Raw genomic sequence first — 23304 nt, 5'->3', positions numbered from 1 at the left:
CCACTACTAAAGGACACCAGTAAGGAAGAGACTTGCTTGGGCCAAGAAACATGAACAATGGACATTAGACCAGTGGAAATCTGTCATTGGTCTGATGAGTCCAAATTTAGCATTTAAGGCACATTTAACCAGCATGGCTACCACAGCTTCCGCCATCCCATCTGGTTTGCGCTTAGTGAGACTATCATTTGTTTTTAAACAGGAAAATGACCCAACACACCTATTTGACCAGTGATGGAGTGCTGCATCAGATGACCTGGCCTCCACAATCACCCGACCTCAACCCAATTGAGATGGTTTGGGATGAGTTGGAGTGAAGGAAAAGCAACCAGCATATGTGGGAACTCCATCAAGACTGTTGGAAAAGCATTCCAGGTGTTGCTGGATGAGAGAATGCCAAGAGTGTGCAAAGCTGTCGTCAAGGCAAAGGGTTTCTACTTTGAAGGATCTCAAATATAAAATATATTTAGATTTGTTGAACACTTTTTTTGGTTACTACATGATTCCATATGTTTCATTTCATAGTTATTCTACAATGTAGAAAATTGTAAAAATAAAGAAAAACCCTGGGTAGGTGATTAGGTTTGTCCAAACTTTTGACTGGCACTGTATGTAGACCGAATCAGGAATTTGGGCAGATCATTTTTATAAATTATTTGATATATTAGTCATATTTCTGCTGTTGGAAAGAGAATAGGATGTTATGCATAAAAATATGTTGGTAGGACAAGGCTATGTATGTTTGTGCACATGGAAGTCAGTGATATACAGTGCCTTGCGAAAGTATTAGGCCCCCTTGAACTTTGCGACATTTTGCCACATTTCAGGCTTCAAACATAAAGATATAAAACTGTATTTTTTTGTGAAGAATCAACAACAAGTGGGACACAATCATGAAGTGGAACGACATTTATTGGATATTTCAAACTTTTTTAACAAATCAAAAACTGAAAAATTGGGCGTGCAAAATTATGCCTGGTGTGTTCCTTGTTCTTCATGATGCTCTCTGCGCTTTTAACGGACCTCTGAGACTATCACAGTGCAGGTGCATTTATACGGAGACTTGATTACACACAGGTGGATTGTATTTATCATCATTAGTCATTTAGGTCAACATTGGATCATTCAGAGATCCTCACTGAACTTCTGGAGAGAGTTTGCTGCACTGAAAGTAAAGGGGCTGAATAATTTTGCACGCCCAATTTTTCCGTTTTTGATTTGTTAAAAAAGTTTGAAATATCCAATAAATGTCGTTCCACTTAATGATTGTGTCCCACTTGTTGTTGATTCTTCACAAAAAAATACAGTTTTATATCTTTATGTTTGAAGCCTGAAATGTGGCAAAAGGTCGCAAAGTTCAAGGGGGGGTCGCAAAGTTCATAGGTTACAGTGGAGGTTGCTGAGGGGAGGACGGCTGATAAAATGCCTGGAACTGTCACGTTCTGACCTTAGTTCATTTGTTTTGTCTTTGTTTTAGTATGGTCAGGGAGTGAGTTGGGGTGGGCAGTCTATGTTTGTTTTTCTATGTTGGTTTCTGTGTTCGGCCTAGTATGGTTCTCAATCAGAGGCAGGTGTCGTTAGTTGTCTCTGATTGAGAATCATACTTAGGTAGCCTTTTTACACCTGGGTTTCATGGGTGTTTATTTCCTGTTTAGTGTTTGTCATTCACCTTACGGGACTGTTTGTTTATTGGTTTTGTTCATTTTGCTTCATTAAATGATGGACACTTACAACGCTGCGTTTTGGTCCTCCGATCCTTCTCGCTACTCCTCCTCAGAAGAGGAGGAAGAGATCCCTTACAGGAACGGAGGCAATGGAATGGCATCAAAAATGTGGATGCCATATGTATGTATTTGATAGCATTCCACTGATTTCGCTCCAGCCATTACCATGAGACTGTTCTATCCAATTAAGGTGCCACCAACCTCCTGTGATAGGTTAATGTGGCAATACAAATGTAAAGTGACTCAAATTTGACAAAAAATAAAGGGCATTTAGTTTACTAAAATGGTCCAGTGTTTTTGTAATTTTGACAATAAGTTGACTAAATCATTACTTAAATGGCCAAAATGGGATGAAGACTTAATTATATTTTAGTCAAAATGACTAAGATGAGTCAACATAAAAAAAGAGTGCCAAAATCTAAACTTTGGCACAATTCATAACCACATGCACTTTCACTTAAAATACACGTACAAACACTTAGACTACAAACACACCAAACATACAAACTAGTAAACACACCAAAGCCCCCTGAGCAGTGTGTGTGTTAGAGAGAGACTTAGAGATGTCAGTGTGTGTCTGTGTGTGTTACCATCAGCAGTGTCTCCAGCTCGTTGAGGTAGATCCTGTCACTGTCCAGGATAGTTCTCAGCACCATGAGCCTCCTATCCAGCATCTCTACAGGGGTACGCAGGACCTGAGAGAGAAAACACTCTGCTGTAAGTGTGTGTGAGTGTGTGCATTTATAAGAGAAGAAGACTATTTGGATTTGGGTTTGGCAGATAGGAGACGAAGGCGCCGTAGAGCACAGACTCACGGGGGTGTCGGGCAGGTCCATGCTGTCTGTCTGGTGGGGGGAGAACAAATCCTCCTCTGGGAACACATCCTCCTGCAGTGGATCAGGACTTGGCTCACCTACAGCCTCCACTAAGATACAGTACAAACACACACATCATTTACATAGAAAGATAACATTCATACACACACACATGGTCAGACAGACAGACAGACAGACATAGGCATGCACACACACATGGACAGACAGACGGACAGACGGACAGACAGACAGACAGACAGACAGAGGCATGCACACACACAGAAAACACATAAATGTACTTGCCTGGAATATGCTGTGACTCAAGGTAGGCAGCTGCCTCCATGAAGACCTCCATAGCTTTAATGTCCTATCTGCAACTCTCTGGGCTAAATGACTGTGAGACTGTCTCGAGAGGAGTAAATGAGAACACGCTCTGCAGTCGTTAAACTTCCTGTTTCGGTGATGAAGATAAAAAAAATAAGTGTGTGTGTGTGGGGGGGGTGTACATCAGGACATTCTGCATTATCCGACATCCAATAGCCTAATTTGCCTAGTTAAAAAACTAAATTACCTTGGGATCTGGTTCTATAGGCTGTTCTCAGATAAGGGTGGCAGGTAGCCTGGCAGTTGAGGTAAGTTGGGTCAGTAACCTAAAGGGTTGCTGGTTCAAATCACGGACTAGGTGAAAAATCTGTTGATGTGCCCTTGAGCAAGGCACTTTGCCCAAGTCGCTCTGGATAAGAGGGTCTGCTAAATGACTAAGATGTAAATTATTTAACCTTTACACAGGATGAGAGCAGTGAGCTCAACTCTGCTTGACATCTCAGCTCACCCTGATGGTTAATCATAATCCCGACTGCAGCACCTTGGACAGCGCACACAGGAAACGGATGGCATGTACACATGCAGCTCTGATATCACAAGTGCGACACACAAACACTTGTGATAGGCCTACTGATGACAAGCAAAATGATAATGTCTGCAGTCACTTGCTGCAATTATAAATTGGGAGGAAAACACTGACATGCTGGAATGTTTTTTGTGCATGTTTGAGAATATTTTATACATAATGATATGGTTTATATGTGTTAGAGTCAACCAATCACTTATAATGAATAGTTTATTAGAGGGACAAAATGTGGCTTTTGTCATTTTTCTGTGGTTCCTGATTTATGCAACATTGCCATCTAGTGGTCATTTATTTGTAATTGTTTTAATCTGACAAAATGCATTTAGGCTACGTGATGTATTGTTGCATAGTTCTATTTTTTGGTGATCTCACATTTGCATCGAAGTTACATTATGACATAACATAGTGAAGTTCTCTGTCTTGTAATTCTAGAATGGCTGGTTACAGTTACATTCAAAGGCCGATCATATAGATGTGTAGATCCGGTTTCCTTTTCCTCTCTGTCCTCTGACTATTTTCGGAGAATTTAGGAAAAGAGAATGTCGGACCAATCCAAATGCACCACCATCTATATGTCTCGGGAGTTGAGACAGGCCAGCGACAAGGCTCTATCGACAGGTGCTCAAGAGATACGCTTTCCAGACCATAAATCACCACCATCTCTTCGGTAAGAATGTTTATTTTATAGCTAGGTCCAATAATATTCGGATAATCTGTGATCTCCATCAAGCAACTCCGAGATGCATTTTTTTTTAAATGATTCCTTGCATGTGAAAATGTTTCAATCCCTCTCCCTCTCTCTGTGCTGTCTGTTGTGTGTGTAAATCAGAATTGGTCAAATTCAGTCACACCATTTGAGTTTAGGAATCCGCCGCTCTTTCGCCTCCACGGACCTGCTCACCAATGCGCATCCGCATTCAGCACACAGTGCACTTTCCCTGGACAGCCTGGAGGGGGTGCTATCGCTACACTCAGGTATGGACCAACCACAGCCATTTATTTCTATTCTCTCTCTCTCTCTCTCTCTCTCTCTCTCTCTCTCTCTCTCTATTTCTCTCTCTCTCTCTCTCTCTCTCTCTCTCTCTCTCTCTCTCTCTCTCTCTCTCTCTCTCTCTATTTCTCTCTCTCTCTCTTTCTCTCTCTCTCTATTTCTCTCTCTCTCTATTTCTCTCTCTCTCTCTCTCTCTCTCTCTCTCTCTCTCTCTCTCTCTCTCTCTCTCTCTCTCTCTCTCTCTCTCTCTCTCTCTCTCTCTCTCTCTATTTCTCTCTCTCTCTTTCTCTCTCTCTCTATTTCTCTCTCTCTCTATTTCTCTCTCTCTATTTCTCTCTCTCTCTCTCTCTCTCTCTCTCTCTCTCTCTCTCTCTCTCTCTCGCTCTGTATTTTTATTTGTATTTTATTACGATGCTACTTGTCCTGGGGTCTCTTTCTCTTCTTTACTTCTTTCTGTGGATGGATGCCCAGTTTCTTACACACACTTCTCCTTTCACCTTAACCCCATGTGTAACTTTATGGGACACTCCCATTCTGTCTCGCATTTCTTACAGAAAAATTCTTCAGTCATTTCTCAGTCATTTATATCTCTCTTTCTCTCTCTCTCTCTCTCTCTCTCTCGCTCTCTCTCTCTCTCTCTCTCTCTCTCTCTCTCTCTCTCTCTCTCTCTCTCTCGCTCTCTCTCTCTCTCTCTCTCTCTCTCTCTCTCTCTCTCTCTCTCTCTCTCTGTCTCTGTCTCTGTCTCTGTCTCACTTTCCCTCCCCCACCTTATCTAAACACTTACTAATTTCACGAGAAAAGAAAGTGAAAGATACAACACACCAATTGATACAGGAAATATGTGAGGAAAGGGCTTAATAATTTCTAGAAGTGCACTGAAGTTCAAAGCCCTTGAGCATTTGTGTGTTTCAAGTTTCATTAGTCATATGTGCGGGATAATGCTTCTCGATGCAACAACAACAACAAATAATAAAATAATAAGAATATGACTCAGTAGAATAGAGCAAATATTTTAGCATAAGTATAATAGAGGAAGGCACAATTTATAGTCCAATGTTTACGTGTGTTTTGTGGGAGGGGGGATTGGGGGGCAATTGTTTATTATTGTGCAGTATTTTTCAATCTTAATAAGACTCTGAATTTTTTTAAAAGTTGGGGCTGCTGAGTATGGCCGGTGGGAGGCCTGTAGCGGGGCACTGTCCCCATTTGGACTCAAGATATTTTAGCTTTTTTTTTTAACAGCTGTATCTGCCAATACCTGCAATCTATAGAAAAATGTGCCGCCCCTGGCATGTTGCCACCCTGGGCGTCTGCCCATGTCGCCTATGTCAATGTAGGGATGGTGCCAGGTTTCCTCCAGACGCAATGCTCGGTATTCAGGCCAAAGAGTTCAATCTTGGTTTCCTTGGACCAGAGAATCTTTTTTCTCATTGCATGTTTGATTTCGTCTGGCCACTCTACCATAAAGGTCTAATTGATCGAGTGCTGCAGAGATGGTTGTCCTTCTGGAAGGTTCTCCCATCTCCACAGAGGAACTCTAGAGCCCTGTCAGAGTGACCATCGAGTTCTTGGTCACCACCCTGACCAAGGCCCCCGATTGCTCAGTTTTGCCGGGCGGCCAGCTCTAGGAAAAGTCTTGGTGGTTTCAAACTTCTTCTATTTAAGAATGATGGAGGCGACTGTGTTCTTAGGAACCTTCAATAATGCAGAAATGTATTGGTACCCATTCCCAGATCTGTGCCTCGACACAATCCTGTCTCGGAACTCTATGGACAATTCCTTCGACTTCATGGCTTTGTTTTTCCTCTGACATGCATAGTCAAGTGTGGGACCTTATATAGACAGGTGTGTGTCTTTCCAAATCATGTCCAATTTACCACAGGTGGACTCCAGTGAAGTTGTAGAAACATCTCAAGGATGATCAATGGAAAAGGATAGACCTGAGCTCAATTTCGAGTCACATAGCAAAGGGTCTGAATACTTATGTAAATAAGGCATGTCTGTTTTAAATTTTTAATACATTAACACAAATGTCAAAACTGTTTTCACTTTGTCATTATGGGGGTATTGTGTGTAGATTGCTGAGGAAACTGTTTTATTTAATCCATTTTAGAATAAGGCCGTAATGTCACAAAATGTGGAAAAGGTCAAGGGGTCTGAAAACTTGCCAAAAGCACTGTAAGTGGACATTATAAAGGGCTATATTTTAGGCCAGTTTTTGTGGCATTTGTAATGCACGTTTTTTTTAATAGGCTATTTGTGTTTTTTCAATATGGCCTGTGTGCTGATTGAGTTTGACACCCCTGCTTTAGGGCATTCGTTCTACCATTTATGACATTCTTCTGGTGAGCAATGGTTTATTTAGTCTTCTAGTGCAACATACTGTATAATGACAGAAGAGAAACTGCATGTATCTAATTACAGACCAGTTGACTAACAAGTAGCTGACCAAAATATTGGAAATGATAAGCAGAATGTCTAAATTAGGCAACAACAAAATAATCCTGCAAAACCCCGGTCAAAAGAATCATTCCACTGTCTCTGGCTGTAGCCTACAGCTAATTTTCTATATTTTGCGGGTTAGAGTCGGGTGCGGGCTTCAGATTTTCACTTTATCACATATAGCCAGGCGGTTGAAGATGGGTTATTAGCAATTGCGGGTGCGGGAGCAGGTGAACAAACCTTTGACCCGCTCACCACTATTTGTCATATTCTTTGGGGATGCATCTGCGCTAAGCGAATGAGCGAATGCATCTGCGCTAAGGTATAGAGAATCAGAGCAGGTGGTCAGTCCAGTTCAAGTGTTCATCAAATGGCTTGTAGCAGAGATGAGCCTGTCGGTATCAGACCTTATTAGGGGTGTGCCGAGTAGTCGGACAAAACGAGTATCATAACGGATATGTGCAATTTTCTGGATACGTTTACAATCAGAGTATTTTTTGTAATTATCCGTGATAAAAATACAAAATTAGGTGCCAGCAGACATCTTTTCATGTCAGTCAGTCATGTGCAAGGTTCCATGTGGTTTAAATCATGGTACTGGGCCGTAATGCAACCAGTCTGTCTGGGTGTTATTTGATGGGGTGAAGTGTGTGTGTGTGTGTAGTATTTGGAGAGGACCCAGGGTGTGTGTGTGTGTGTGTGTGTGTGTGTGTGTGTGTGTGTGTGTGTGTGTGTGTGTGTGTGTGTGTGTGTGTGTGTGTGTGTGTGTGTGTGTGTGTGTGTGTGTGTGTGTGTGTGTGTGTGTGTGTGTGTGTGTGTGTGTGTGTGTGTGTGTGCAGGCCTAAGTGCATGTGTGTGCATGCAATTGCCTATAGCCTTGTCATGTTTCCGCTAGTGTTTTCCAGTTCCCCACATGCTGTGTACTACAACTCATCAGGATCAATGTTGTCCACCATGGTTTACACTTTAACCCATGTCACCTCAAACCATGACATCATTTTCCCAATATAGTGCACTACTGACCAGAGCCTCTTGTCTTCAAAGTAGTGCACTACTAAAGTAATAGGGTGTCATTTGAGATTTGGACATTATTGGAAGTTTAAATCAAGGTGGACAACTCTAGTCCTGAAGAACCACAGTGTGTGGAGGCTTTTGTTCAAAACCAGATTTGGCCCATGAAACATAATAGACTACCTTTCCCCTTTCTATCAGACTCTAGAGTGGAGCTCCAGCCTACCAGTGACACCACCCTGAACCCCAGGAGCTCCCACAGCAGCCGGCTTTCCCTGGAGGCCATAGCGCTGCCTGCAGGCGGGGAGGGGAAGTGCAGCGACGGAAAAAAGAGTTTGGGCACCGAGCACGAGGAGAACTGGCAGGACGCCAGGGATGGCACCAACGAGTTGCACCCTGAGGATGATGAGGATTCGGGGTCCCTTGAGTCCATCGATGAGGAAGAGGAGGAGGAAGGGTTAATGGTGGTAAACCTCAAAGCAAGTAAAGAGAAAAGGAAAAAGAGACATGATGTGGAGGGGACTTCAACTGAGAGCCCATCAAAGTACCTACAGGTCAGGCAGTGTAAAACTGATGTTTGGGGTTGTTTGCTTTAACATATTGGGAGACACATTTTGGTGGAGGAAGTTATTCCCATTCAATGTTATTCAATGAGTCCCTTGTAAAAGTACTTAAAAACTGAAAAGAAAACCCACTATTATCATTAAGGTTGTTTGAATGAGCTATTTCTATGTTGAAGCTATTGTATTTTTACATTTGCAATGGTTACATCCACCACTCAGCAAGTGTGGTTAAATCCACCACCCAGGAAGTGAAAAACATGTGGCAAGGCTTTGAATACTATTGTGGTTCCCCTGGCTTTAGATTCTGCAGCATTATAAGAAACGTCTGTCTTGTTTGTTTCTGTATTTTCTTTGGCTTTTGTCCCTGCAGGAATTCCATAGTTTACCCAAGAGGCTAGTGCCCTCTGAGATCACCCACTGTCTGTATGAACTAGAGGTGAGTAACAGACAGAAAGCAACTAAAACGGTGGGCTGGGTTCAAGTAGTATTGGGGTTTCTTTCTGTTTGAAAAGACTGAAATTTCAGCTTGTTTGCACAGGTGGGGTTTGTGGACCGGCTGACACCATCGCCAGACAATATAAGTTAATAGACCAATAAAGAGTTTGCCCTCCTCTCTGACAATAATAGTTTGTTTTCAGGTTACATTTCCCACCCATTAGGCTCCTCCAATTAGGTCCCTCACTCAGGCCACTCCCAGACAGTCCTATCTTGAGAAATAGCTTTTTGATAAGAATCCATTTTTGTTTCCTTTTGACCATTTTAATTAAACAATCAATGTAAGGTACTTAATTCTTACCCAGAAAATCTTTGATATTGACATGAATACAGCTGCAGTTAACCTCAACAGATGTGTGTGGAGATGTTTGTTCTCTACTAACTACTCTGCCAGCTCGTAGTGCTGGCATCTTACCAGGTCTTTCCCGGATGCAAATAATAGTTAACTTCCTTCCCTCCCTTTCTCATAGGAGGAGTGCAGGGGAGTGGAGAGAGAGAGCGACAGTGTCAAATGGAAGATGGAGCTAATTCATCGCAGCGTGGTCACAGTCCAGGTGAAAGAAGGAGGTGGAAAAAGGGAGGAGCGAAAGAGAGAGAGAGAGAGAGAGGGAGACCATGGCAAATGTGAAGAGGGATAAGATGTTCTAGCGTTGATAGCTTTCTCATGACTGCGGAATAAATATGTTGCTAAATGTGCCATGCTGGAGACAAATTCCAAATAGATACAGTATATTGTACATGGAATGCTCCTTTAACAGAAGTTGTTCTGCTGTAGCTAAATGAATTCATTCTATACTAGATTTTCAGGTTTGTACATTATTTTCAGGAAACGCTCCGGACTCTTCTGAAACGCCTGGTGGAGGCTCAGAGCAACGAAGCCCTGGACCCAACCCCAATACCGACCACCCACCACCTCCTCTCCACCACCCACCACCGCCCCCCTCACTCGCCCTCTCACTCCCTCTTCCACTCCGCCAACCCTCTCTTGCTGGCAGACGCCCCCACCAAGATCCTTTCCGCCTCCCAGGTGAACCAGGTGCCCTCCAACCTGTCCCAGTGTACACACCACCACTGCCTGGCTCACCGTTCCGTGGCGCGCCGCCCATCCGAGACTTGCCTGACCGAGGCCAATGCCACCCTGACCCAGGGCCACTGCTGCCCCAGGACCACCAGCCCTGGAACCGCCACCCTGACCAGCTGTGCCCAGCGGGGGAAGGAGAGAGCAGCAGCCCTCCATGCCATCACTGACCTGAGGTACTGGCAGTATAGATGCAGGCAGCCAATCAGAATAATAATAATAGATGTATTTTATACGGCGCTTTTCATTACATACAGAATCTCAATGTCACAAAGACAGACACAGACACACATTTACATTTCCTTTCACCATATTCAGCAAACCAAAAAAACACCAGTTTCATGAAAAATATTGATTTACAGTATGTGGCCTTCTCCCCCCTAACCTCTAACCCCCTATAGGATGGACGTAGAGCACCTACGCGCGGCCTATGAGGAGGGGCGCCAGGAGCACCGGGAGACCCTTGAGGTGCTGAGGACCTTCCAGAAGGACATGGGTACCCTGGTGTCCCACTGGCAGAGAGACAGACAGGACAGACAGAAGCAGAGTGACGTCGGCACACAGCTGGAGGCTATCAGACAGCAATCCAACAACGTCACTGAGATGTGAGTGGGGGGGCAGAGAGAAAGAAAGGGAGGCATACCTTGTGAGAAAGAGAGTGGAGGAGCGAGCGAAGATCTGGACAGTTGGAAATGTGTTAGAGATGGGGATTGAAGGGGAGGGGGGAGTAAAAAGAGGAGAGTGAGACAACAAATGAGAGCAAAGGGAAGGAAAGCGAGGGAACGATATGGTTAAAAGCGGTCACCTGAGGCCTCGGAGGAAGAAAGAGGAGTCAGCAGACATTTTGAGCCGAGTCTGTTCTTATTTGCCCCTTTCGATTATTATCATCATCTCTGAACCATCGCAGAGGACTGGTAGCTAAAAGAAAACCAACCACATTTCCTCAAGTCTTATCATTATTTTATTTGTGTTTCTTTATGCAACCAAATGAATGAAATGGTGGTCGCTGAATATGATGCTGATAGCAAAAGGCTTGTTTGGTGAAAAATGTGGCTAAAATCAAATCACATTTATTCGTCACAATCACAGTTTATAGCATGTATAAAATGTGCAGTGAAATGCTTACGTGTTAGCGCCCTCAACAAATAATTACATTAATCATTTATCAATAATAACAATGAAGAGTCAAGTCAACAATAACAAGTAATAGTAGGAGTAGTAGCGAGTAGCAGAAGTGGGCTCTGGGGTGAGGTGTGTTAGTAAGAGTGTGTGTGTGTGTGTGTGTGTGTGTGTGTGTGTGTGTGTGTGTGTGTCAGGACTCGGCAGGCAGTTGCTGTGTTCGGTAAAGTGGGGCTTCAATTGGAGGGGCTGGGAGCAGTAGGAACTCTGGTCCGCTCTGCCTCTACCAAGCTGACACCCAACAGGTAGGAGTGAGTGAGTGTGTGTCTGTGTGTGTTACCTATTGGTACGACTGTTGCATGCACCATGTTCTGTGATCTGATACTAAATGCTTGTGTGTGTAGTTCTCTACTGTGCCAGTGCTGCACTTCCAAGACAATGGATGGAGAGAGCAAAGAAGACTGAGAGCAAACATATAGTATTGTCTTGATTGAAACCGTTGAAATTAAACGTTTATCTGGAAATCTTATCTTCTTTCTGTTTTTTCCTTTCCTTTTTTTAAAAAAACATTCTCACTGAGTTCAACTTAACTGCACATTAACTTATGTTAATCTTTCACTTTTTCAAAAAGGGAAACGGGTACAGTAAGTCAGTCACTATATGCTGCTTTGTGATACAGTACAGATAGGCCTCTTTGGAGTTCAGTCACAGATAAATGTAATAAATGTACTGAACATCTTGTGGGACACTGTTGACGGTAACACACACATGCACACCCACATGCGCGCACGCACACGCACGCACACACACGCACACACAAAAGGATCACCAATACTCATTTGAACATCTTTGTAAAGGTGAGACGTGTAAATGCTTTATTTTAAAAAACTTATTGAACAAGCAGGTGAAATCAAGGACAAAGCAACAGAGAAAACAGTGTTCCGTTGAAGCTCAGTTGGCAGGAGGATGGCGCTACCAGGGTAACGGGTTCGTTTCCCGGGACCACTGGTACGTTATATTCATGCACGCATGTCTACTAAATGGCATACACTATCATTTATATAGAACATTCAATTTTAAATGCTGTTGCCGTTTGAATCATGGTTCAAGCATTTTACATTTACAACAGTACATTTAGTCATTTAACACTTATCTAAAGTACTCATCTTTAGGTAGCGAGGTAAAGACAACCAAATAGTCATAATAGACCAAACTTTTTCTCAGTAGAGCAACTATCAGCAAAGTCAGGGATAGTAATAAAAGACAAGTGAAAGTGTGCAAGAAAGGCAAGTAACCTACATGTTAAACTGTAAAAGAAATGTTTAAAGGTCCAATGCAGCCATTTTTATCTCAACATCAAATCATTTCTGGGTAACAATTAAGTACCTTACTGTGATTGTTTTCAATTCAAATGGTAAAAATGTACAAAAATAGCTTCTTAGCAAAGAGCAATTTCTCAGGCAATGATTTTGTTAGGACTGTCTGGGTGTGGTTTAAGTGAGGAGGGGAAAACTGACAATTTGCTGTTATTGGCAGAGAGTTTTGGAACTCTCTTTCTTATTGGTCCACTAACTCATTTACAGCCTGGTGATGTCAACATGGAAGGCCAAAACTCCCTCCTACCAAAACAGGGGGACATTTCAGGCGGTCTTTTTACACAGCTCTTACACTAAAAGGGCATTATCATCATTTTCACAATTTCACAGTATTATTCCAACCTCATTGTGTGGAAACACAGACAAATCACGTTTTTGACTGGACTGGACCTTTAATAAAGCCTGAGATTAACATTCAATGGTTACTATGAGATTAGTAAATGGTATAAAATGTATCTCCTACAGACACATCTGAAGTATGCAGTACATTCAACATATCTTTGCTATAAACTGGAGTGGTATTCTATCTCGATATGGCCATCACTATTTGGCTATGCTAGAAATGATGAAATTGTGTAATTTTTCAACCACAAACCCAAACTGTAAGCCCGATCCTTAACCTTTACACAATATAAGGAACAAAAAGTTAGTAAAGCACTTGCTCAGCAGTTAAGACCCTTCTAGACTTTGCCATCTAGTCCCTACCCTCATGTTGGGGTCCTAAGCCATGTGAACTTGTTGGGTGACCACGTGAACCTGTTGGGGGCCTGATGTGGTCTGAGTCTTAACCTCACGAGCCATCTGGCACCAGGTACAGACGTAGCAGCAACACACCAATGCGACGTCTCCACACGTCGAACCCTGAGAGGGGGAAGAGGGAAGGAGAGATGGATAGAAAATGAAAGCAGAGGACAAGAGCATGTCAACAGGACAGAGTTAAAAGGGGATGAGGACAGAGGTGGAGAGAAGAATAGCGGGTGTAGCACAAGTTCAGGGGAGAAGGAGAGAGAAAAGGTTGAGTTTAATTCCATATTCAGTGTTATATTTAAAGGGTAATCAAGGCAATAACAACACTAAGAACAAGAGCATTGAGGGGTGGGTTTAAAGGGGTGGTGGTGGGGGGGGGGGGAAGTGCACCAACGTTATTTGTTCACACCTCAAACATCTGGTAGTTTCCAAAACCATATCCCCTCAGTTGGGAAAGTAAGAAACGCTGTGGATGGCAACGGATGTGGGTGCTGTGGATACCACCACCCACCTACCCCCTCCCTTTTTCCACTTTCACCTCACCCTCCCTGCTCTCCCCATCGGCACCCCCACCCTCTCGCAGGGCTCCTACCTGGATGCCGTAGCGTTCTCTCATGGAGGAGCGCATGCAGCAGGAGACAGCCATAAAGGCACATGGGTCCAGGAGGGGCATGCAGAGACACCAGCCGAAGTGGGAGGCCGTCTGACACTGAAAACAGGGGAAGCACCACAAGGCACAGCAACCTGGGAAACACACACACACACAATTGAAGGTCAACGTACAGTCGTGGCCAAAAGTTTTGAGAATGACACAAATATTAACTTCCACAAAGTTTTCTGATTCAGTGTCTTTAGATATTTTTGTCTAATGTTACTATGGAATACTGAAGTATAATTACAAGAATTTCATAAGTGACAAAGGCTTTTATTGACAATTACTTGAAGTTGATGCAAAGAGTCAATATTTGCCATGTTGACCCTTCTTTTTCAAGACCTCTGCAATCCGCCTTGACATGCTGTGAATTAACTTCTGGGCCACATCCTGACTGACGGCAGCCCATTTTGCATAATCAATGCTTGGAGTTTGTCAGAATTTGTGGGGTTTTGTTTTTCCACCCTCCTCTTGAGGATTGGCCACAAGTTCTCAATGGGATTAAGGTCTGGGGAGTTTCCTGGCCATGGACCCAAAATATTGATATTTTGTTCCCTGGGCAACTTAGTTATCACTTTGTGCTCCATCATGCTGGAAAATGCATTGTTCATCACCAAACTGTTCCTGGATGGTTGGGAGAAGTTGCTCTCGGAGGATGTGTAGGTACCATTCTTTATTCATGGCTGTGTTCTTAGACAAAGTTGTGAGTGAGCCGACTCCCTTGGCTGAGAAGCAAGCCCACACACGAATGGTCTCAGGATGCTTTACTGTTGGCATGACACAGGACTGATGGTAGCGCTCACCTTGTCTTCTCCAGACAAGCTGCTTTTTTCCGGATGTCCCAAACAATCGGAAAGGGGATTCATCAGAGAAAATTACTTTACCCCAGTCTCAGCAGTCCAATCCCTGTACATTTTGCAGAATATCAGTCTGTCCCTGATGTTTTTCCTGGAGAGAATTGGCTTCTTTGCTGCCCTTCTTGACACCAGGCCACCCCCCAAAAGTCTTCGCCTCACTGTGCGTGCAGATGCACTCACACCTGCCTGCTGCCATTCTTTAGCAAGCTCTGTGCTGGTGGTGCCCCGATCCCGCGGCGGAATCAACCTTAGGAGACGGTCCTGGCGCTTGCTGGACTTTCTTGGGCGCCCTGAAGCCTTCTTCACAACAATTGAACCGCTCTCCTTGAAGTTCTTGATGATCAGATAAATGGTTGATTTAGATGCATTCTTACTGGCAGCAATATCCTTGGCTGTGAAGCCCTTTTGTGCAAAGCAATGATGATGGCACGTGTTTCCTTGCAGGAAACCATGGTTGGCAGAGGAAAAACAATGATTCCAAGCACCACCCTCCTTTTGAAGCATCCAGTCTGTTATTCGAACTCAATCAACATGGCAGAGTGATCTCCAGCCTTGTCCTCCTCAACACTCACACCTATGTTAACGAGAGATTCACTGACATGGTGTTAGCTGGTCCTTTTGTGGCAGGGCTGAGATGCAGTGGAAATGTTTTTTGGGGGGATTCAGTTCATTTGCATGTAAAAGAGGAACTTTGCAATTAATTGCAATTAATCTGATCACTATTCATAACATTCTGGAGTAAAGGCACATTGCCATCATACAAACTGAGGCAGCAGAATTTGTGAAAAATAATATTTATGTCATTCTCAACTTTTGGCCACGACTGTAGTATGTAACACTTGATAGTTCATATACAACAGATTAGAATGTCATGAAACAATGTTTGATCATAGAGTGAAAATAGAGGTAAAACTATAAACAAATGTATGTAAATTAACTCATTTTCAACACATATTTCTCCTCTCCTGATCTTTCTTCCTTCTCTCCGTCGATCATTTATCCTAACTTCCTCCCTCTGCCCCTCTCCTTCAGTCTCTAGAGAGCTCTCAACAACCACAGATCAAATCTTTATTTTTAAGGAAACCGACTAATAAGTATACGATAATGGATGGGCAGGGATGACATCAAAATAATTCAGCTTTCTCTCCTGTTCACTGTGGATGTTGGTGTAAAATGTCCTGATAAAACCAACCCTATCCCACCCTGTAACGTTTAAGGATCTGATTTCACCAGTTTATTGACATTCCAGTAACACAGCCCCCACTGTGTTACTGGAATGTGACGTCACACATTTGGTTCAAGCTTCCTGTTTTTCATTATCCAATGAGGTCGTTTCTCCTAGACCCTCCCATCCCATGTAAGATTTGCAAAGTATGAGATGAGCTATGAAACTGAACCACCCCCACCACACACACACACACACACACAGACATGGCAACAAGTATAGATCTGCAGGAAATGTAGCTTTAAAACTGCAACATTTTCTCTTAGCCTCAGGACAATACCTGTAGAATAGCATTATAAAACTGCACATGTTTCTCTCTGCACCATGTCAAAATGTGTTTCAAATGCAGGAAGTTAGCTGATTTCCCTGGGGAGGTCGGTTCCCTGGGGCCAGGGGGTATCAGGTATATGTCTGGTTGTTGGTACAGTATTCTCTCAGTAAATCAAAGTATATGAAGTGCAAGATTCTTCGAACTAGTCTCTAGTCACGACAGACTGATTTTAATTTAAATATATAACAAATATATACTCGGAAAGAAGAGCCTGAGGAAAGAAATAACAAACAAAAAATGTATACATTACAAAATAAAAACATACATCTCGATTTTGTTCTGGGTTTTGAGATGAGCATATTAGGTAAGTGACTCTATGATGACTTACAGGTGCCCATGTCAGAGCAGCAGTCACACAGTCCTGTGCTCCATTCCCCCGACCTCTGGGTGGTTGTTACAGTGGTGATCTGCTGCTGGTGGACAGCCATGGCTACACCACACCCAAGGAGAAAGAAGGAGGTAGGGAGAGAAGGGATAAGAAGGGAAGGAAGGAAGGGAGGGAAGGAAGGGAGGGAAGGAAGGAAGGAAGGAAGGAAGGAAGGAAGGAAGGAAGGAAGGAAGGAAGGAAGGAAGGAAGGAAGGAAGGAAGGGGGGAGGAAGAGAAGGAATTACATTTAGTGGGGAGAGAAATGCATCGGTCTGATAAGAGGTTTTAAATCCATGAAAGGAAGTAGTTACACTGAACAAAAATATAGACGCAACACGCAACAATTTCTAAGATTTTACTGAGTTACAGTTCAAATAAGGAAATCAGTCAATTGAAATAAATGAATTAGGCCCTAATCTATGGATTTCACGTGACTGGGAATACATATTTGAAAAAGGTAAGGGCGTGGATAAAAAAAACTGTCCGTATCTGGTGTGACCACTATTTGCCTCATGGAACAAGACACATCTCCTTCACATAGAGTTGATCATGCTGTTGGTTGTGGCCTGTGGAATGTTGCCCCAATTCTCTTCAGAGGCTGTGCGAAGTTACTGGATATAAGCGGGAACTGGAACTCGCTGTCGTACACATCGATACTTGTCTTATGCCTGCCCATAACTCCACCCACATCCTGGGGCCCTCTGTTCACAACGTTGACATCAGCAAACCGCCGGCCCACATGTCGCCATGCACGTGGTCTGCCATCTGCCTGGCACAGTTGAAACTGACGTTCATCCGTGAAGAGCACACTTCACCAGCATGGCAGTAGCAATTGAAGGTGAGCAATTGCATACTGAAGTTGGTTACAACGCCAAACTGCAGTCAGGTCAAGATCCTGGTCAGGACGAAGAGCATGCAGATGAGCTTCCCTGAGACATTTATGACAGTTTGTGCAGAAATTCTTCAGTTGTGTAAACCCACATTTCCATCAGCTGTCTGGGTGGCTGGTCTCAGACAATCCCGCAGGTGAAGAAGCCGGATGTGGAGGTCCTAGGCTACCATGTTTACATGTGGTCTGCGGTTGTGAGGCTTGTTGGACATACTGCCAAATTCTCTATAATGACGGCATATGGTAGAGAAATGAACATGAAATGATATATATATATAAAAATATATGCCATTTAACAGACGCTTTTATCCAGAGCGACTTACAGTCATGTGTGCATACATTCTATGTATGGGTGTTCCCAGGAATCGAACCCACTATCCTGGCGTTACAAGCGCCATGCTCTACCAACTGTGCTACAGAAGGACCAGCTCTGGTGGACATGCCTGCAGTCAGCATGCCTGCAGTCAGCATGCCAATTTCACGCTCCCTCGAAACTTAAGACAACTGTGGCATTGTGCTGTGTGACAAAACTGCACATTTTAGCGTAGCATTTAATTGTCCCCAGTACAAGGTGCACCTGTGTAATGATCATGATGTTTAATCAGCTTCTTGATATGCCACAGCTGTCAGGTGGATGGATTATCTTGGCAAAGGAGAAATGCTCACTAACAGGGATGCAAACTAATTTGTGCACAACATTTTAGAGAAATAAGCATTTTGTGTATATGAAACATTTTGGGGATCTCTTCTTTCAGTTCATTAAACGTGGGACCAACACTTTTTCTATTCAGTATACATGTAACATTTCCCCAAAAAGTTTTGTTGTTGCTGCAAACAATGACCTGTGCCTGTATCAAATAATGTTGAAGATTAATATTGAATAATATCAAAGATTCACTTTGAAAATCACCATGATTGCTCTATCTGTAGGATGATTTTCTGATATGACTGCAGTACCAACTTTTCTATGACGTAAAATCATACATTCCCTTCCTTATACTAACACATTTTACAGCCAATACCGTTCAGTCACCTTGCTAGATACGATAACTGACCCACCACATGCACATAACAATTATATGAAATGATAGGCTATGCAAAGTACTCATTGTTTTCTGACAGATATATTAATTGAACCTTACTTTTGATTGATTGAATTATTATAGTTTCGTGAATCTTTAGGATGTCCAGGCCACATCGGGTTACAAGACACTATTTGCAATAGCAAAAGGAAATAATTATATATTGACGTTTACATATACGGTATACATAAATACACACGAAAAAGAAAGACTAATGAAAAACAAAACCCTGATATTTCAATGATATAGTGTATCTTGTCGAATCTTCCATGCTTCTGAAATAAGATTTGCAACCATGAAGACTTATTTTCTAATGAACCATTCATGTTTCTCTTCATCACTAATTCAGAGTAATTCTGGTTTCTTATTAGTGGGGAAAGTATAAACACACCTCATTCGATTAAATCAAATAGTCAAATAAGTCATGTTAGTTTAACATACAAGATCCATTATCGCAATGAACGTCTACAATAGAATATTGAAGAGACTGAAACCAAAATAGGACGGTTTTAACCGCAATGTGCTATTAGTTGAAGATGTGTTTTTAGAAATTGGCAACTAGCTTTACAGATACATGGCATTTGTAATCTTACCTTTCTATTCGTATTAACTATAAAGCCTGAGAAGAGAGAAGTTGCAACACAGGGATCAACGGTTGTTCTGTTTCGGGATGTGGCGGCAGGCAGCCTAAAACACCTACAATGGAAGTTGGCCTCAGTGGAGTTTCGTTTTACAGAAATAGAGGTGCGGGCAATGTAACGCCTGGACGGTCCACCACACTTTAGCGATAAACCTTGTTGAGTACAGTTAGTGTGGGTTCAGTGAAATTATGATGAATATCAGGATGATATGTTTCTTTATTACTGTGCTTTCGACAAGTAGGTACACTCTAATAATCTGACATACTCATTACAGAGTATGGGATTGATTGAAGCTCAATTTTAAATTCAAATCGCCCTACCATCATATCTAAGATAGTATGACAACCGGGGCGTGTATTCATTGGTGCCAAGGGTGGCTCGAATATTTTTTTTAAATGTAAAACGTTTTTAGTTTTTATTAACCTTTATTTAAACAGGTGAACAAGCTGAGACAGTCTCTTTTACAGTTGTGCCCTATGATACAAAAAAAACACAGTAATCAATAAGAATTTAAAACCAAACAAAATAAAATAATATAAAAAGTACAATATGGGGATTAAAGCTATTAAAATAAATCAACTTCTATAAGAAAAACACACATTACAAAAAGCAATCACAGTTTATAATAAAAAGTTCATGTAATGTGCATTTAAACTGTTTCACAGGCACCAAAACATCTAACTGGAGTTCTTTCGGCGATTCATTCCATGACTGGTGGAGCATGTTATTCAAGAACCGGTTTGCCTAACTCTGAGTGAATACGGGGTATCTCTAGCACTAGCATCTCATGTGACTGCGATTATAACTGTGATTCTGATCCAACCATTAATTCATACATTGTTGTGTCCCTGGCCCGATAGGATGGAAGTTCAATATGTAGCTAGATGTAGAAGGCTAATGTTAACTAGCTAACGTTGCCCATGAAAGGAAGTTAGGCTAGCGGGCAAGCATTTTAGCCAGGTAACCTAGGAAAACAAAACATAAAAGCGTGCACTGTATGGCAGACTTACAGATATTGCTCTCCAGTTTAGTGATAAAACAAAGGTGTGGTTGAATTTATTCGGCTACTATCTTCCTATTGTCTCGGACTTAGGCCTATATATCAAGGTCGAAAGGCATATGAAAGGTTGTATAAGAAAAAAAACGCAATATCACAACACGAGTCAAAGGTTTAAACACACCTACACGTTCAAGGGTTTTTCTTCATTTGCTCTATTTTCTACATTGTAGAATAAAGAGTGAAGACATCAAAACTATGACATAATACATAACCGCCGGACCCAACCCCCCACTGAACCGCCTTCGGCCCGCGGACTGACACGATCCCCGGACGCAGCCCCTTGCGCGACCACGCACGAGAGACCGCGAGATGGGCCGCACAACGAACTTCCAACGGTTCCGAGAGGAGGGCGACGGAGCGACTGCTCCCCCAGCCGCGGCTCGAGCCCAGCCCATGAAAATGGACAAACTGAAGGGTGTGCAATGTAAATGCCCACTGAGTTGACATTCTGAACCTTGTTTGAGTCCAGTAGGTCACATGACCAAGGAGCTATTGAAATTAGAAACATTTATGTAAAAACGTGTGAGATGAAAATGGACAAACCAAAGGCTGTGCAATGTGTAGGCCCACTCAGTGTACATTCGGAACCTTGTTTGAAGTCAGTAGGTCACATGACCAAGGAGCTGTTGAAATTAGAAAGTTACATTTTTAAATGTAATAATGTGTGAGATGAAAATGGACAAACCAAAGGCTGTGCAATGTGTAGGCCCACTCAGTGTACATTCTGAACCTTGTTTGAGGTCAGTAGGTCACATGACCAAGGAGCAGTTGAAATTCTAAAGTTTACAAACATTTATGTAAAATCATCTGAGATGAAAATGGACAAACCAAAGGGTGTGCAATATAGAAGAGTAGCCCCTGGACATTCTGAACCTTGTTTGAGTCCAGTAGGTCACATGACAAAGGAGCTATTGAAATTAGAACGTCAAAAATGTTTATGTAAAAACGTGTGATGAAAATGGACAAACCAAAGGCTGTGCAATGTGTAGGCCCACTCAGTGTACATTCTGAACCTTGGTTGAAGTCAGTAGGTCACATGACCAAGGGGTTATTGAAATTAGAAAGTTAGAAAAATTACTGTAAAATCGAGTGAGATGGGAATGGACAAACTAAAGGGTGTGCAATATAGAAGGGTAGTCATTGGACATTCTGAACCTTGGTTGAAGTCAGTAGGTCACATGACCAATGAGCTATTGAAATTCGAATGTAAAAAAAAGTTTGTACTTTGTTTACGCTCCCTAACTAATTAAACTAGGAATACAAAATGCTGCTCACATTTCCACATGTTTATTTGCTTTGGAAAGCTAGTTAATGTCAAAATTGTCAAAATAAGACCTATGCAATGTTGTGCGCAATTTTTACAACATCATGAGACTTATTTGGAGTCTGTGGCTCAAGTGGTTTGAAAGCTATTGATATTTGAAAGCTTGAATATCCGTCGAATATCCAACCTGAAACTGACTTTACCTCGGTTCTAATGGACTTGAGCAAGTCAGCTGCTCAGCAACAACACAGCTGCTGCTGCAACATGCTACAAGTCATAAGAAGTATATGAGAACAAACCTATAGGCTACTGTAGATAACTAGTTATATGGTGGTATTAAAGCTGTTATATATTGTAGCTAGCTAGCTAACACCAGTCAGCTGAAAGCTAGCTAGCTAACAAACAGGCAAAGAAAGGAAGCTAGTTATACTTGTTTATGGCAGAAGGTTTGTTACACAAATAACTTCAGCCAATAGCTAGTTGGAGCCAGTCAACAACAGCTGACCTTGACACAAAAGCTAGCTCACGTCCAAATACCAGTGCTAAATTTTTCCACAAAACATAAAGGGAAAGGAATGGGGGATACCTATACAGTTGAAGTTTACAAATTGAAGAAGAAAAAAACAATTTCAATCAAGTTTAGAATGTGGTCTGAATACTTTCTGAATGCACTGTGTGTGACACAGTTGAAGTCGGAAGTTTACATACACTTAGGTTGGAGTCATTAAAACTAATTTTTCAACCACTCCACAAATTTCTTGTTAACAAACTGTAGTTTTTGAAGTTGGTTAGGACATCTACTTTGTGCATGACAAGTAATTTTTTCAACAATTGTTTACAGACAGATTATTTCACTTAGAATTCACTGTATCACAATTCCAGTGGGTCAGAAGTTTACATACACTAAGTTGACTGTGCCTTTAAACAGCTTGGAAAATACCAGAAAATGATGTCATGGCTTTAGAAGCTCCTGATAAGCTAATTGACATCATTTGAGTCTATTGGAGGTGTATCTGTGGATGTATTTCAAGGCCTACCTTCAAACTCAGTGCCCCTTTACTTGACATCATGGGAAAATCAAAAGAAATCAGCCAAGGCCTCAGAAAAAAATTGTAGACCTCCACAAGTCTGGTTCATTCTTGGGAGCAATTTCCAAATGCCTGAATGTATCTTGTTCATCTTTACAAACAATAGTATGCAAATATAAACACCATGGGACCACACAGCCGTCATAATGCTCAGGAAGACGCGTTCTGTCTCCTAGAAATGAACGTACTTTGGTGCAAAAAAGTGCAAATCAATCACAGAACAACTGCAAAGGACCTTGTGACGATGCTGGAGGAAACAGGTACAAAAGTATCTAAATCCACAGTAAAACAAGTCCTATATTGACATAACCTGAAAGGCCGCTCAGTAAGGAAAAAGAAAGTGGAATCCTGACCTGTTCACCGGACGTGCTACCTGTCCCAAACCTATTATTTGACCATGCTGATCATTTATGAACATTTAAACATCTTGGCCATGTTCTGTTATAATCTCCACCCGGCACAGCAAGAAGAGGACTGGCCACCCCTCATAGCCTGGTTCCTCTCTAGGTTTCTTCCGAGGTTTTGGCCTTTCTTGCCAACGTGCTTGAAAGGCCAACATGCTTCAACAACTGCATTG

General features: G+C 42.3%; 3 protein-coding genes across 3 annotated transcripts in view; 1 reads left to right on the top strand and 2 right to left on the bottom strand.

Moving 5' to 3' along the window:
* The window catches only part of LOC118369303 (active breakpoint cluster region-related protein-like), a 24605-nt gene extending 21618 nt beyond the window's left edge, over positions 1 to 2987 (bottom strand). Inside the window, exons 1-3 of the mRNA XM_052497238.1 lie at positions 2843 to 2987; positions 2540 to 2649; positions 2315 to 2419 (exon numbers count right to left, since the gene is read on the bottom strand). Of these exons, the coding sequence (XP_052353198.1) occupies positions 2315 to 2419; positions 2540 to 2649; positions 2843 to 2894 (267 nt within the window). The 5' untranslated portion in view covers positions 2895 to 2987. The remainder of the gene's footprint in view (positions 1 to 2314; positions 2420 to 2539; positions 2650 to 2842) is intronic.
* A 649-nt stretch (positions 2988 to 3636) lies between these two features.
* LOC118368788 (uncharacterized) lies at positions 3637 to 11677 on the top strand. The gene is made up of 9 exons (XM_035753203.2): positions 3637 to 4116; positions 4279 to 4424; positions 8095 to 8447; positions 8827 to 8892; positions 9422 to 9505; positions 9778 to 10205; positions 10431 to 10634; positions 11346 to 11453; positions 11553 to 11677. The coding sequence occupies exons 1-9, from the start codon at positions 3989 to 3991 to the stop codon at positions 11611 to 11613; spliced, it is 1578 nt and encodes a 525-aa protein (XP_035609096.1). The 5' UTR covers positions 3637 to 3988; the 3' UTR covers positions 11614 to 11677.
* Positions 11678 to 11992: 315 nt separating this feature from the next.
* Positions 11993 to 19443, bottom strand: ponzr1 (plac8 onzin related protein 1). The gene is made up of 4 exons (XM_035753204.1): positions 19268 to 19443; positions 16665 to 16766; positions 13864 to 14015; positions 11993 to 13385 (listed from the first exon to the last, which is right to left on the bottom strand). Exons 2-4 carry the CDS (start codon positions 16762 to 16764, stop codon positions 13245 to 13247), a joined length of 393 nt encoding a protein of 130 aa, XP_035609097.1. The 5' UTR covers positions 16765 to 16766; positions 19268 to 19443; the 3' UTR covers positions 11993 to 13244.
* Positions 19444 to 23304: the final 3861 nt, after the last annotated feature.

The sequence above is a fragment of the Oncorhynchus keta genome, chromosome 35 (genome assembly GCF_023373465.1).
Source record: "Oncorhynchus keta strain PuntledgeMale-10-30-2019 chromosome 35, Oket_V2, whole genome shotgun sequence".
NCBI lineage: Eukaryota > Metazoa > Chordata > Actinopteri > Salmoniformes > Salmonidae > Oncorhynchus > Oncorhynchus keta.
The sequence above is the reverse complement of the archived record's forward strand: the minus strand, read 5'-3'. Positions and strand labels throughout refer to the sequence as shown.

Excerpts from the sequence above, each read along its gene's own strand:
- LOC118368788 (XM_035753203.2), top strand. The coding sequence starts at position 3,989 with ATGTCGGACCAATCCAAATGCACCACCATCTATATGTCTCGGGAGTTG. Across the intron at positions 8,893-9,421 it reads ACTGTCTGTATGAACTAGAG|GAGGAGTGCAGGGGAGTGGA; the intron begins GTGAGTAACAGA and ends CCTTTCTCATAG. Across the intron at positions 11,454-11,552 it reads ACCAAGCTGACACCCAACAG|TTCTCTACTGTGCCAGTGCT; the intron begins GTAGGAGTGAGT and ends TTGTGTGTGTAG.
- ponzr1 (XM_035753204.1), bottom strand. The coding sequence starts at position 16,764 with ATGGCTGTCCACCAGCAGCAGATCACCACTGTAACAACCACCCAGAGG. Across the intron at positions 14,016-16,664 it reads CTGCTCTGACATGGGCACCT|GTTGCTGTGCCTTGTGGTGC; the intron begins GTAAGTCATCAT and ends TGTGTTTCCCAG. Across the intron at positions 13,386-13,863 it reads GAGAACGCTACGGCATCCAG|GGTTCGACGTGTGGAGACGT; the intron begins GTAGGAGCCCTG and ends TCCCCCTCTCAG.